Source organism: Cylas formicarius, unplaced genomic scaffold (genome assembly GCF_029955315.1).
Source record: "Cylas formicarius isolate icCylForm1 unplaced genomic scaffold, icCylForm1.1 PGA_scaffold_8__14_contigs__length_24414737, whole genome shotgun sequence".
NCBI lineage: Eukaryota > Metazoa > Arthropoda > Insecta > Coleoptera > Brentidae > Cylas > Cylas formicarius.
Window position 1 is genome coordinate 1,496,924 of NW_026844361.1, and position 14,051 is coordinate 1,510,974.

Below are 14,051 nucleotides of genomic sequence, written 5' to 3' on the forward strand. Positions count from 1 at the left end.
AGATCTGAATTAAAGGACACGGTTGAAGATGAACCTGGCTCTGGCTTGGATATCGTGTAAGCGCCACCAATAGTACTTTGCAAATGCTGCGACAGCTATATTATAGAACCACGAATCTAGCTTCCTACTCTGAATAAATGACCAAAAATTGGTAGGTCTGTCATGTATGCTTACCTCAGCACGGTGAGAAATGTTGCTTGCATAGTTCTCTTTCCTGAAGGAAAATTCGGTTTGATCGTTTCTATTGATTGGAAAATTGGAGACGTGTGGAAAAGCGAACTTGGCAAAAACGAGGTCCAAGCAACGGTTATTTTGATTAGTTACAGAGTTATGCCGTTTAATATTCAATACGGCCCTGAAATTCGGTTGGGATGTATGTCTTGCATCCACAAGAACTGAGACAGTGAGAGAAGGAATATTGAAGTCGCTCAACAACAAGAGAAAATCGAGAAACATCAAGTCCAGCGACAATAAGGATTCAAAAAACTTCGAAGCTGGCTTCGGTGAGAGGAAGAAGTGAAGTCACTGCGATTGTTATTGACAATTTGAATTCTTATATCTGCAATCTCCGATCTAAGATCAGCATTAATTTTGACTTGGTCTTCGTATCTCGCTAGCAGGTTGGCATACTGAGCTTCGATCCTTAATAATCAAACAATTACCGTAAAGCCATTATAATTCTAAATTTCAACAATAAGGAACGGAATGGTCTATCCACCTGTCAGGCGCCCTGTCATTCTGGAGGCCTTTGACAATCAACCTGTATCCTGTATCCTAATATTATGTGGATGACCTTTGGTTCTGAGAGGGAAATTATCCAAAATTTTCTTCTTCACTATTTCCCGGCATCGACGTCCCGTGACTTCTAAAATATTGGAAAATGCCACGCGATTCGCTATAGGTAGATAAACATTCACGAGTTAGCTTTTTAAAGATTTTCGAGTAATCAGATAACTTGTGCATGCACCCTGTATAGTATAAAGTTTCTTTCACGTCTTGCTGAACTTCAAAGTCAAGGTAAACCTTTGTAAATATAAAAATTTGTACCAGTATTCGCGAATTCCAATGATATTTTTTCGAATTTCTCGCGCACACTGTATGATAGACGAAAACTGTAAATACCAAAATTGTAGCTCTTGTAGCTCTTGACATTTAAATAAAACGATCCCATCTTTTACAGTTTTTCATTTACGGCTAATATTTTACTTAAAAAACTGAAATTTTAAGGATCTATTAGATTTGCCCATAAATGACACACCCTCTATATAATCCAAAAAATGTTCGAAATAAGGGTTATAGCTCTGGGACTTCCGCGTCTTCTGGTTCTTGAATTTTTCCAATAGATTAAATGGTTTTCGAGAAAATATTTTTTTCTGAAACTATGCAGTTAGTGGTAATAGTAAATAACGTCATTAGCGTGTACGATAGACGAAAACCGTGATTCCACAATTGTAACTCTCGACGCGGCCTACAAAATGATGTAAAACAAATTTCACGAATTTTTCTCCACATCTAATAATATACTCCCGAAAAGAATAATTTTTGGGAAATCGCTGTATATATTCGAAAGATGCTTGAAATAATAGCTCCCAGATTTCCCACGCTTCCTGGTTCAAGAATTTTGCCGATCGAGTAAATAGTTTTTGAGAAAGTATTTTTTTCTGGAATTGGAAATAACCCAATTTTTTTTTAATACTTTTAGAAGTTCGATAGCGCTCAACTCCAGTTTGATGTGAGTATGGACGTCCACGTCTCTGCCAAATCTGAAGTCGATAGTTGCTATTTGAGGCATCTATTAAATTTTTTATTATAACATGAAATATTTCAAACACCCTACACAAATATGTGAAAACCTTAAATCCAAAAGTTTTAGTCTATAGAGACTATATGGCCATGTCTAAGAGAACGAACACCTGAAATATGGTCTTCTAGTTATGGCTAATTTTCATTAAAAGAAGAACCCATTGTCAAGTGAAAATGGCTAAAAAAGCCAAGGTCCGATCGCGGCCATTTCTTGTAGGCTTATGTGCCTCGTGGTCTGTTTAAAAGGAGCCGAAGTACCCTAGCTCAAATCGTTCGAGAGTTATTTGCATTTTTTAGTGGCGACAACAGAAAACAGAGAACAGATTCAGAGAACGGAGAAAAGAAAACAATGGAAACGTTCCAATTTCAATAGGTTCGATTAGGGAACCGAACTCTATACATCGGGGCCATTTTTATAGGGTCGTGTGACCCGTAGAGGGTTAGTTAAAAAGGGGTCAAACATCAATGTCGTCGTTCAAACCGTTCAGAAGTTATCCCATAAAAACCACAAGACTAGGACGGAGAACAGACAGACAAAAATAATATTTTCGACACTGAGTCATTATGTACCGTTGTCGAAATATAAAACTTATGAACAAGGAGCTCTTAAAACATATCTTCGAGGTACGCCTGTTGAAATATCGATTAAGTAAATTGTATTTTTTGCACCGCGAGTTCGTTGGTATTTATACAATCATTTTTTTTAATTACTAAAGTCTCTCTTCTTAAAATTTAAGATTAGATTGTGTATATCGATATTTTTGGAAATTCTATGAAACATGTAAGAATCTAAAAACCAGGTCAATTTTAAACGTCCATATTTACACAGAGTAAAAACACGGTAGAGATACCAAAGAAACAACAATCATCAACATCCATTATTAATGTTTCTTTAAATTATTTTCCTATTGAGTAATACTTACATTTCAAGCACTGCAACATGTCGTCGCTGTAATAAAACAGGCCGTCGCACGACTCATCTGCTGGATTCTCGTCCAAGGAAGCCTTTAAACCTAAAACCAAATATTATATTATATATTATAAATACGCCGTTGTTAATTTTATATAAAGTAATGAAAATTCGGAAGCAGTTTCAGAATTATATTTCCAAAGGTGAGTAAGTTTGTATTGTTATGAAAATCTCTATTGCCGTTATAATTTTGTGCAGAACAACAGCACCCGTTTTTTAGATATTTGCTCGTTTGCAAACAAATTTAGTCCAGTACGGACCATTTGCTCGCCTGCGTTCTGAAACATACAACAAAGAGCACAACGAATGAAAAAAGAGATATGCTTTAGGATGTATAGAAACAACTTCGTCCTTGTGTAGAAAAATTGAGAAGGAAATTAGTGTGTCAAAAACTGACTGTCAGAGGATCTTGAAGAAAGACAATAAAAATAAATACACATTTAGTATAGTGCAACATTAGCATCCTCTCGATTTTATTTTAGAAAAGTGTCATTAATTTGCTTGCTTAAAGTGCACACTATATTATATTTTATAAAAGGTAAAAAAATACAAATTTTATAGTATATAAATATACAGGGTGTTTGCTTTAAAACAATAAAGTAGGGCGGACAACTTTTTGATTTGGCCCTGTACACTAAGTTCAAAGGCAGAATTGAGTTTTACCGGAAAAGTTATATAAGAGACAGTTGCCACATTTCCGATAAGTTGTTTTATTTTTTTTAATTTTATGAACGGCATCTTTAGTTTTACGAGAAAATAGTACATTGTCGCGAGAACTGCAAGCTTCTATGGGAATGGGGCAACCTGTACAACAAATTTCAACAGTTTCAAATTTAGATAATCTTGAAATTCACCGAAATTCGATTTTTCTGTAAGAATAAAAATAATGGATATTTTAATCAAGTTGTCGGTATAATAACAGTAAAAGACCAACATTAACAAAATACCATACCTACACTGGACCATGTTTTTGCAGACGGATACATTTTAGAGGGCGATTCCTTGTTGGAAAATATGAAAAAAAAGTTCCGGAAATGCAAACTTTTCACGATACACCCAGGATGTTTCAGTGGAGAAAGTATAGAAGTATACATTTTGAAAGAAACTTCCACAGGCTACCGTAACATTATTTACAAAACTTCTGAATGAATCGACCTTGCTGTCGTTTCGCCAAACTGGCACACATTCTACTCTGTGCCGGCTTATGTATTGTTTGAAAGGTGCGGAGCTAAAGGAGTGGCATAAACATTGTCTCGGATGACGGATTCCCATATCGATGAAAGATAAAGACCCAAGCTACGGTTAAGATTGTTTGGTTTGTTTTAATTTTATCCTATAAGATTTAATGTCCGGTTTCATGTTTGTGTTCAGCAACTGCTAATGAGTTTATTTTCGTAGTTTTAAGGTTCTTTCCTGTTCTTTGAGACTAGTTGATATTTTTCGTCAGGTGTCTCCTGGTATCTCAAACCGAATTTTGTCTTTGACGAATCGAAGATGTTGAAAGATTTTTGATATGTGGTAAGTGATGTGAAAGTAAGGAAGGACCACAGTGGCAAGTGCGGGGTTCCTTTAGGACTCATTTACTTTGGAAGGTTGTGGTGAAGTGTATTTTGTGATGTAGGGGTTGTAATTCTGGATTCAATGTCTCGGTTTGAGATAGTTTTACGGCTCTGGAAACAAGAGAACTGACAACCGATAATTTTTGGGCCGGATGGTGATCTGACAATGCAATTTGTCTGAGTGCGTAGGTTTTCTGTAAACAGAAATGTTAGGTCTGATTTTCTATTAATTTTGTAAATAGTACAATAGTACACCCTGAAAATTTAATCTCCCATTATTGTAAATAAGCGAAATACAAAAATTTAAAGAATTGGCTATCGAATTTTGAATTGTTTTTTTTTAATTTAACATTTTTTTAACACTTACGTTTCTCTAACAATGTTAAAATATTTATTGAAAGTAGAAGTCAATTGGGTCTATCTATAGACATCTTAAAGTCCTTCCTACCCCTGTCCGTTTGATACCATTTTTTTTCAAATTTTATGACAGCCTCATAAAAATCATCTATGACAGCAAATGATAGCATCTATAATCAATATTTTAGTACCGTCCAATAGAGAATTCACCGAAGTATACACCCTAAAACTACTACTATCACTACCAACCGTCATATAGGGCGTTTTTCAATTTTCGGCCCTTTTGAAAATTGCCCTTAACTTTTTATGAAAACTTTAAATTCGAATTAAAACACAATTACGGAATATTTCAAGACAAATGCACTGGTTTACTCAGATTTTTTCTGCAGTTCTCCGTTTTCTCATAAATGAATTCAACTTTCTTATTTTATATGGTCTTAAAAAATGCCCGTATCGAGCCTTTTTCTGTCATATAGATTTGTGCGTAACTGTTATAAATAAATTAAATTAAAATGAAAAAATTAAATTTAAAATAAAAATAAAGTAAAACACTTTTTAGAGAAATTTTGGAAAGGGAAAAGAAAATTGGTAAACCTATTTTGTTCAGCGACATGCAATAAAACTGTTTTTGTTTCTCTTTTCCTCGGAAGTGATATTAGAAAAAATACAGTTAAAGATGTTATTTATATATTTAGATGCATAAAAAAACAAAAATTATTTGGGTTGCAAACAAGGCGGTGAATTTTGTTGGCAATAATATAGGTGCTTCCGGCACGTAATTTAAATCTGTTAGGGCTAAATGATCACGTTAATTCGCCAAATAATATTGCCAAATTTTAACAGAGTCGAGTAAATATTTGTTTAGATATTAATTTAAAGAATGAATCTTTTTTTTAATTTAACACCCTGCGTCTTGAAAACTTTGCATTTCTGGACCAATGTTTATTAAAAAAAAAACATATTTGTTGCTAATCTTTGTTTTCCAAAATTTATAGTCTAAGTTTATAAGGAGTATAATAGAAACCTTATCTCCTTATTTGTTAATTTAGGTGCTCGAACTACAATCACACTTTTTTTTAATCAAAGGAGAACAAAAACAAATATTTTCATGAAAACAATACAATCAATCCAATGGCTACGGTTGTCTACGTTTTAGCAAATCGTCATTTCTCTAAACTTCGCGTTTGTTGGAAAAACTCTCGGTTGGGTGGCGGTACGCTGTTGTATAGTTGGACTATACATCTATCGAACGCTTACGCTTGACCGCCGCTAGTGTCCGAGTAAAATAATTTGGATAATAGGCATCTCTCAGTAATTTGGATAGATTACATATAAATAAAATGAACATCGTTGTGAAACTGAGATAAATTCGATTAATTTTCGTTAACTGGTTATGGCTCTATCTCCTATTTTGGAATCCCAAGTGTCGTGTGGAAATCAAAATAGCAAAAATTATAATGGCGATGTTCAAGTGTCAATCATATTTTCATTCTTGACTTTCCTGCTGCCCCCCTCCAAAAGTTTACTTAAAGAGTTAGTAGTCTTCATTCCAATTTTGATGTCAGTTACTAATGTGTATATCCGTGAGATAGACGCAGAGGGTCCCTCCCTTTTAGAATTCTTTCTTCGACTTATTTTTCGGTATAGTCTGTCTCAATCTTCTCCGTGCTGGCTCGGCAATTATGGAAGTTACTTGCCAACGGCAATAAAACTCTGTTCCGGTAGGTGGGCATAATCTTATTAAATTACACTAAGAAAAAACAATGACATTAAATATATATTCTAAATGTCTAAATCTAATCCTTTTTCACTATCAGTGTCGCCGTTGAGATTAATTGTAATAGGATTTATGTTGTTTTGTATAGAAAAGTATGAGTCCTCAATTTTTATAATGTGCTGTACTTATTTTTTCCTGCTGTCAATTGGTATGTTATTAATTACCTTTTTTTTATCACATAACACTGTGACTTAAAGTAGGAGTAACTTTTCCTGCTCTGACCTTTGATTTTACTTTTTTCCACAAATGCTCGATGGATTTAAACATGCAATGATATGGAGGAAGTTCAGCCAAATTATCGCATACAGACTGTTTTTTAATTGCATATGGATTTAGGACTTCCAAAAAGTAGGTTTTTATTAATGTGAATTCAAAATAAATATCTTTTTCTAAGAAATATTCCTGGATTTTAGTTTTTGAATTGGATGAGGCTGGTGCTTTGCGCAGCAGACAGCTGTGATAGCTTGCGTTATCCATGACAACACTGTTATTGGCAATATTTTTTAATAGCTAGAATCCTTAATGTTTTTTGCAGACAGCATCAATTGGTTTTGGACAAATCCGTCTTCTGACCCATCCTTTCGATGGGTTGATTATGATTCATTATGGATCTATATCTTTTAATTTCTTGAAGTTAATTAAATCTCCAACTACTACTTGCCTTTTCTCTATTTTGCGGTTCGTTTCATCTTCTTCTAGCTTCTTTTTCAGTTTATTCAAAGTAGGAACAACATAGCTTTGATAAAGACAATATATTTTCTTTCTTATGGGGCCCTAATCACTATTGTCTATACGGTGAAAATAACTACGTTTATTCCTTTTCTTTAATTATCCACTATTAATAATATCCCTTATCGACGATATTGGCATTTTTGTAAGTAGACAGGTTCCTTTTAGTTTTTTTGTTTTTGTTTCATAAGTCCTCTACTTATTAAAGTTTAATACAATTTTCAACAACATTCTTCAAAACGCACAGTAAAAACGATTATTCAACACTGCCACAAATGGTCAACACTCAAGAAATATGTCAGAAAGAAAGAAATATACCTGGCGTACCTCTGCCTTTTCATCCACACAAGAAGAAATTGTTTTCTTAATGGCTTTACCCAATAACAATAGATAATTATATCGTTAAAGTTTTATTGGGGGAGGGTCCGTCGATAGCCAAACGATGAAGATTGACACAGATCATACCACCTCCGTTTTCTATTTTTGAGAAAATAGCAAAATAAAAAAATTGGAAGTCATCGACCACAATCAAATACTTAATGTCCACTATCAAGAATCAGATTTTATTTTTTATCACTTTACAGAATCAAAACAATGTTCTAGGGAAAATGGTTTTATTTTGATTTTAAAATTTTTAAATGGCGAATTTGCTACCTGATTTGGAATTAGGTTATATAAGCTTAGGTCAAGATAATTTTTCAAGCTTTGACTCTATTTAAGCTTCACAGTTCGATGCAAATTTGAGGAGTAAGTAGGATGATTATCTGAGTGGAGTGGCAGTGGCATAACCCCAAGTTTCTGAAACAAAGGTGGACATCCATCGTTGGATAAATTTTAATCGCCTTTTAAAGAATCCGAGAAAGGTTTATGGAATCTGTTGAGTTTCTTCACAGTACAACAGCGCAGTAACTCAAAACTTGATGGTCGTTTTTAATTAAACGTTTTTAATTGTTAGAGCAAATAGTTCACACTTAAAAGACACTTTACTAAATAAGCAATATTATTCCAATAACTTCCTAGATTTGCCTTCCCAAATATTTGAAGATATTAACCAGCCACATGGTCCATATGGCCAAAGATATCATTAATATAAACTACAAACATAAATGGAACCTTAATGGAACCCTGTGCGACTCCGCGCATTGCCATTCGTAAACATGACATTACGTTATTGCAAATCATTTAAAATGTTAAATGCTTTTCGATCGGTGGACGCACTCACACACGTTTTGCTTCTTTTGTGGTCAAAAAGTTTAGACGCAAACTAACAATATTAAAAATAATACAACGCTTATTGTAAAGTAAAAATTGGCGATGACATTGGAACAATGGAACCAGGCGATTCCTACCTCTTTGAATACCTATGATATGGAGAGAACCAACAAATATTCATGATGATGATCAAATTAGGCCAGTGACACATTTCCCAGATGTCAAAATAACTTAGAATCTAGTCAATTTAGAAGAAGATACCACCAGTTTTTCTAAACCTGAAATAGATGAAGATACTGTCCGTGATCTTGGTGATATATATCAGGACTTAATGATTTAGTGAGAGACTTAGGTTTACAAATTTAGGATTAAAACTTACAACTCAGTGCCACTGGATATTATTGCTTGTTCGCCAACTTCTAATTACAAAAATAATTAACATAGTTATTGTTTCAATCGTTTTTTAATATATTCCTTGCTTTTTTCCAGTGTTTGTTATTTTTTTATTTTCTTTTGGGAATTTAAGCTGATTTAAGAGCTGCCAATTATATTTTTAGATTTCATCTTACAAAAAGTTTAGTATCTATATTTTGAACAAAGTGGTTCACTTGTTTATTGCACCGATATTCCTAATCTAATAAAGAAGTTTGGGTCAGAATACAATTCTCATCTAAAAGAAGTTCTTTTGTACTACGAAAATGTTCTTGCTTCTATACCCGATGTTGAAAAAATGCTACGAAAATCTGGAACTACTGCCAGAGAAAATCAAATACAAGGACTATAGTTCGATGATTTGTGGGACTTCTACTAGGTCAGCAGGCATGACATAAGGACTACACATGTTTTTTGTGCGAATGGGTTCATTTACTGATATTGTAAAAGATTTTCTAGGAGACAATAAATATCCAAATTACAAAAATATTGTGCAAAACATGTTGGAGAAATTTTGGGAAATGGGATGCAATATGAGTATAAAACACACGTCTGGATTACTTTCCCGAAAATTTTGGTGTCGTAAGTGAGGAGCAAGGTGAGAGGTTCCACCAAGATATCAAAGAAATTGAAAGCAGATATCAGATTACTGTTGTTCATTAAAAAGAGAAAATACGGTCATAGAATGTACAAGAAAATCCACTAAACGAAGTTCTTCTGTCAAGAGGTTGAGATCCTCCAAAAATATATGGACTTAACTATTGTTTGCGACTTTGCTATTTTATTTAATAAAAATAATGTTTAAATCAACCGAGATTTTCATTTATCAGAATAGAATAGAAGAGAACTTTATTAACCATTCAGATAAGTTGTGCCAAAACAAATGGTACTTCCAAAATAACAAAACATTGATACAATTATATAGGGAAGTAACTAATAACTATTATATTATAATCTAATAATAAGAGTACATAAAATACATAAGTATTCATTAGTGTTATAAAAGACATCTAAGAGATTAATCTTAAAGTCCACTTTACTACAGGAGAAAATAAGTTTTTGGAATTTTAGTTCATTAGGTATTAAATTATGTACAGAAAGCCATTGTTGCAGAATATTTGTAGTTGATGTAACATTTTCAGTGAGCATTTGGCGATGTTTAGGAACTGACAAAACGGCAGTGTCGTCCGCGAACAGACAGATGATAAATGATAAATAGCAGCGGTCCAAGAACCCAGCCCTGTGGAACGCCGCACTTCACACTTAGGACTCTGTCACTCGACTCATCTCCATACTTAACGTACTGAAACCTGTTATCGAGATATAATTCGATTAATTTTAGAGGAATACCTTTGAAGGCTCTAGTACGGTCGTATAGGAGTGTCATCATCGAACCCTCGAACTATCCTGCCTTCAAAATGGATAAGCGCATCTGTAGTAGATTTATCTTCACGAAAGCCGAACTGCAATTCACTTGGAAATTTGTTCGCTTCAAAGAACGTGGATAAACGGTTTTTCGATAACTCTCCCAAAAATGGGGCAAATAGCTATGAAATTATTTATAGTATCTTTCTTTTTATTAACGGGAATTACATTAGAGATTTTGAAATCTGAAAGAAAATCATCGCTCGAAAATATGGCATTTGTTATAGCCGTCAAAGGACCTACAATATACTTTATGGTGTTTTTTAGTATTCTTTCAATATCGAAAAAACCTTACGTGATAGAAAAAAATGTTTCCTAGATTTAAATGTAGGAGGCATAAGTCATACAGAATCAAATATCAGATCGAAATCAACTTTTAAACGTTTAAAAATTAATGGCCTGTAGTCTGTAGCCTCCTGTAGATCGCTGGCACGACAATGAAGGTCACCATCCATTTACGCAATCGCAATTGCTAACGTTCGATGCATCGTCAATAAAAACGTGCGGTAATCTATCGTTATTCAAATAATTATCATCGCTGCGGTATCTGATAAAGGACGTAATCGACTTTGGGAACCAAGATGGCATCTCGCGGTCCGGTTATTTTACCCCCTTACGGATCTGAAGTGTGGTTTGATATATAAAGATAAAAATAAAGCAAAATCCGACTTAGTATATGTAACCAGATCTTCCTTGGGCCGCCCTGTAATATGACCGATACGTTATCTCGGAGCATTGCAATTATCACTTAATACATCCCGATGAATAAGGGGAATATTTTTAGAAATGGCGTTGTATTTGTGTTAGTTACTGGCGTTATTGGAAAATACTGTCGAATGGGGTTGTCTGATTTGTGGAACCCGTCTCTCATCCAGCGTGTTCCCGTGCCTATTACGGAAATATTAATAAAAATAAAAACCTGCCTGTAGCTCCGCTAGGGGGCGTTTCTCGGCCTACGTTTATATGGAAAAATCGAGCTTCTTTTGCACGTGCGTAGATGTCTAAAAGCTTAGGTGATTTTGGAATTACTTAAAATGTTATAAATTGCAGGAAAAGTATTTTTAAAAACGTTCGTAATCGCCATAAAACTATAAATAACCGGACAACCAATGGGTGCCCTAATGTGAAATATCAATTATGCCACCATAACCTCACTTTTAAATTGTTGTTTATTTATTTGTTCCCGAATGACGTGTACTATGTTTTTTACAAATATCTACATAAAGTTTATAATTGAACCTGCCTTTTAAAAATGTACAATTGTTTTAAAAGTTACGAGAAAATGGTAAATACAAACGTTGTAAACACTCTATTTTTAAATTTTGTTTTGAACTAGTTTTCAATCCTTCATCTTTTTTATTGATAATCATACATACCTAAACCCAATATTTTTTCCTATATTTTAATTTTTCTAAAAAAATACCCTCTAATTCGAAGATGACGTAAATGAATGAATTTGAATTATATGCTACAGGACGTTCAAATGAATATATTTGGATTAAATTGAAAAAACTCGATGTTCTTAAATGCCACACTAAGATCTTACAACAACGTACAACTTTTATTAATCCAGCAGTGTTGTCACATGATCGAGGAGGCCATCCAATGAATCCAGCTTTACCGATCTATTTCTGTGGTAATGATTATTTAAAAATTCTCCAACTTCTCGACGGTATTGCGGAGGAGCTGCATCTTGCTAATACCGCATTTGTTGGATCTCAATGTTCTTGAAGAAGGTGAAGTTAATTACTCTGCAAGAAGTTTAAAGCCTGTAAAGTAGTTCGCGAAAAAAAGATGGTCTTATAACTTGTCCACACCACAATATTAAATGACTAATGATTTTGGTTTTGCACTTCCTGTACTATGGATTAATTGTTGAATTATAATGCATGTTATGTCGATTAATTGAACCATTCAACTTTAGGAAAATCTATACCTGGATTTATTTTTCAATTTACTGACACCACAATAAATTTTGTGAATTTTATTATACTCAGTTGTCAGGTAAAAATTTGACAATGTCATTTTGTCATAGTCAACTAATGTAGCAATTGTCTTAGACAGAAGGAAAGGTAATTTTTAAAAGTTAAAAAATATATTAAAAATAGTTATATGACATACTTAATTAAAGTTTTTGTGAGTTCTATTAGAAAAAATAACAAAATAACAATTTAAGAAAGTCGATAATTTTCTATTTAAAAGGATCCTAATCCTTTGGTATATTTTAAGCATCCTGCAGCATCTAATTCAAATTCCGTTACATATATCTGTTACGTCATCGTTGAATGACGCTAATCTCAAATATGAGTGATATAATTTCACAAATCATGGTGCTATCGTTTTTTTTTTTGCAATTGTGAATACGAATTAAAAACAATTGAAAAAAAATTAAATTGATCATCTTAAAAATCTGTACAACTTTTGTATTTACCATTTTCTCAACACTTTCGAAACCAATGAAATAATGAACATTACCACTCAAACCGAAGTAACCAACGCCACAGGTTTTATACATAAGGTTTTGGATTTATTATTACAGAATTTAAAGCGTTTTGGTATGCGTTATAAAACTTGTAACATCACTTATAAACCTATAAAAACTATTATAAGAGTGGTTCCCGTTTAACTAACCCATATAAAAGACTATTACACACGCAAAAAAGCTTAATGCAAAGTATTGACGCGATATAAGATACTGCGCAGATATATCATCGAAAAAACCAATCGAAAACCATCGTTTTCGAAGTTGAGTAGAAACCTTGAAACAGATGACTCAACTACGAAACCGACCGCGTTGTTTCAAATCGCGTACCTATCACGATAAATAGCATTATTAGTCTTGATTCAGTCGATGATTTAACGGGATTTCAGAGAGTGTATCTAGATATGACTAGGATAACTTCACGAATTTTCGAAATAATTTCATGCGAAATTGTACAGGGTAGTCGTAATTGCAGTTATTTAACAAGAAAACCCTATTTGTGGGCTAGATAGATGAAAATCCACTTAAATTTGGCGGTTAAAACCTCATGGCGATACTACCAACCGAGAGTTTTTCAATTTCCAGCCCTTTTGAAAACCACCTATACCTTTTTCATTTATGTAAATTTTGGATTCACATAAAAGCATTTTCTTAATGCAAATGCAGTGGCGTTCTCAGATTATTTATGCAAAATATAACTTTCTTATTTAATACGGCAATCACAGTGGCAAAATACCCGTGTCGAGCCCTTTTAAGGCACATAGATTTCTTGGTAGCTGTGATGAAAAAAGGTGGACATATAGGGCATTTTTTGTTTATATAGTAGGAAGCACATAATAACGGGTGATTCAATAAGAGGTTCCACATTACAATCTGAAATATTTTTGAAACGCCACTGTATTTGTTTATTATAATAAACATATATATATATATATATATATATATATATATATATATATATATATATATATATATATATATATATATATATATATATATATATATATATATATATATATATATATATATATATATATATATATATATATATTCTGAGAGGACAATTTGGAATGTGGTTCAAAAATTTGAGCAAACTGGATCTGTAACTAACCTCAAAGTCCCTTAATGTGCTCGTGCAGGTCGGTCAGATGAAAATATTGCCATTGTTCGCGAAAGTGTAGCCGAAGATCCAAACACATTCGTCATCGATCGCAGCAAGTGGGCCTTACGTATTCAACCACAAAGCGAATTTTAACAAAAGACTTGCATCTACACCCATATAAAGTCCAAATAACTCAGGAGTTG

The 14,051-nt window shown here is 33.4% G+C and overlaps 1 protein-coding gene across 5 annotated transcripts in view; it reads right to left on the minus strand.

Moving 5' to 3' along the window:
* LOC132706149 (prion-like-(Q/N-rich) domain-bearing protein 25) overlaps positions 1-14,051 on the minus strand; it is a 70,529-nt gene that overhangs the window by 37,017 nt on the left and 19,461 nt on the right. The window contains exons 1-3 of one of the 5 annotated variants that reach the window (XM_060677310.1): positions 12,696-12,877; positions 11,821-12,015; positions 2,727-2,816 (exon numbers count right to left, since the gene is read on the minus strand). In XM_060677310.1, coding sequence (XP_060533293.1) covers positions 2,727-2,745 — 19 coding nt within the window. In that variant the 5' untranslated portion in view covers positions 2,746-2,816; positions 11,821-12,015; positions 12,696-12,877. Of the gene's footprint in view, positions 1-2,726; positions 2,817-11,820; positions 12,016-12,071; positions 12,262-12,695; positions 12,878-13,857; positions 13,937-14,051 lie in introns of those variants that run through there. The other 4 variants (XM_060677311.1, XM_060677309.1, XM_060677312.1 and 1 more) reach the window with 4 other exon arrangements.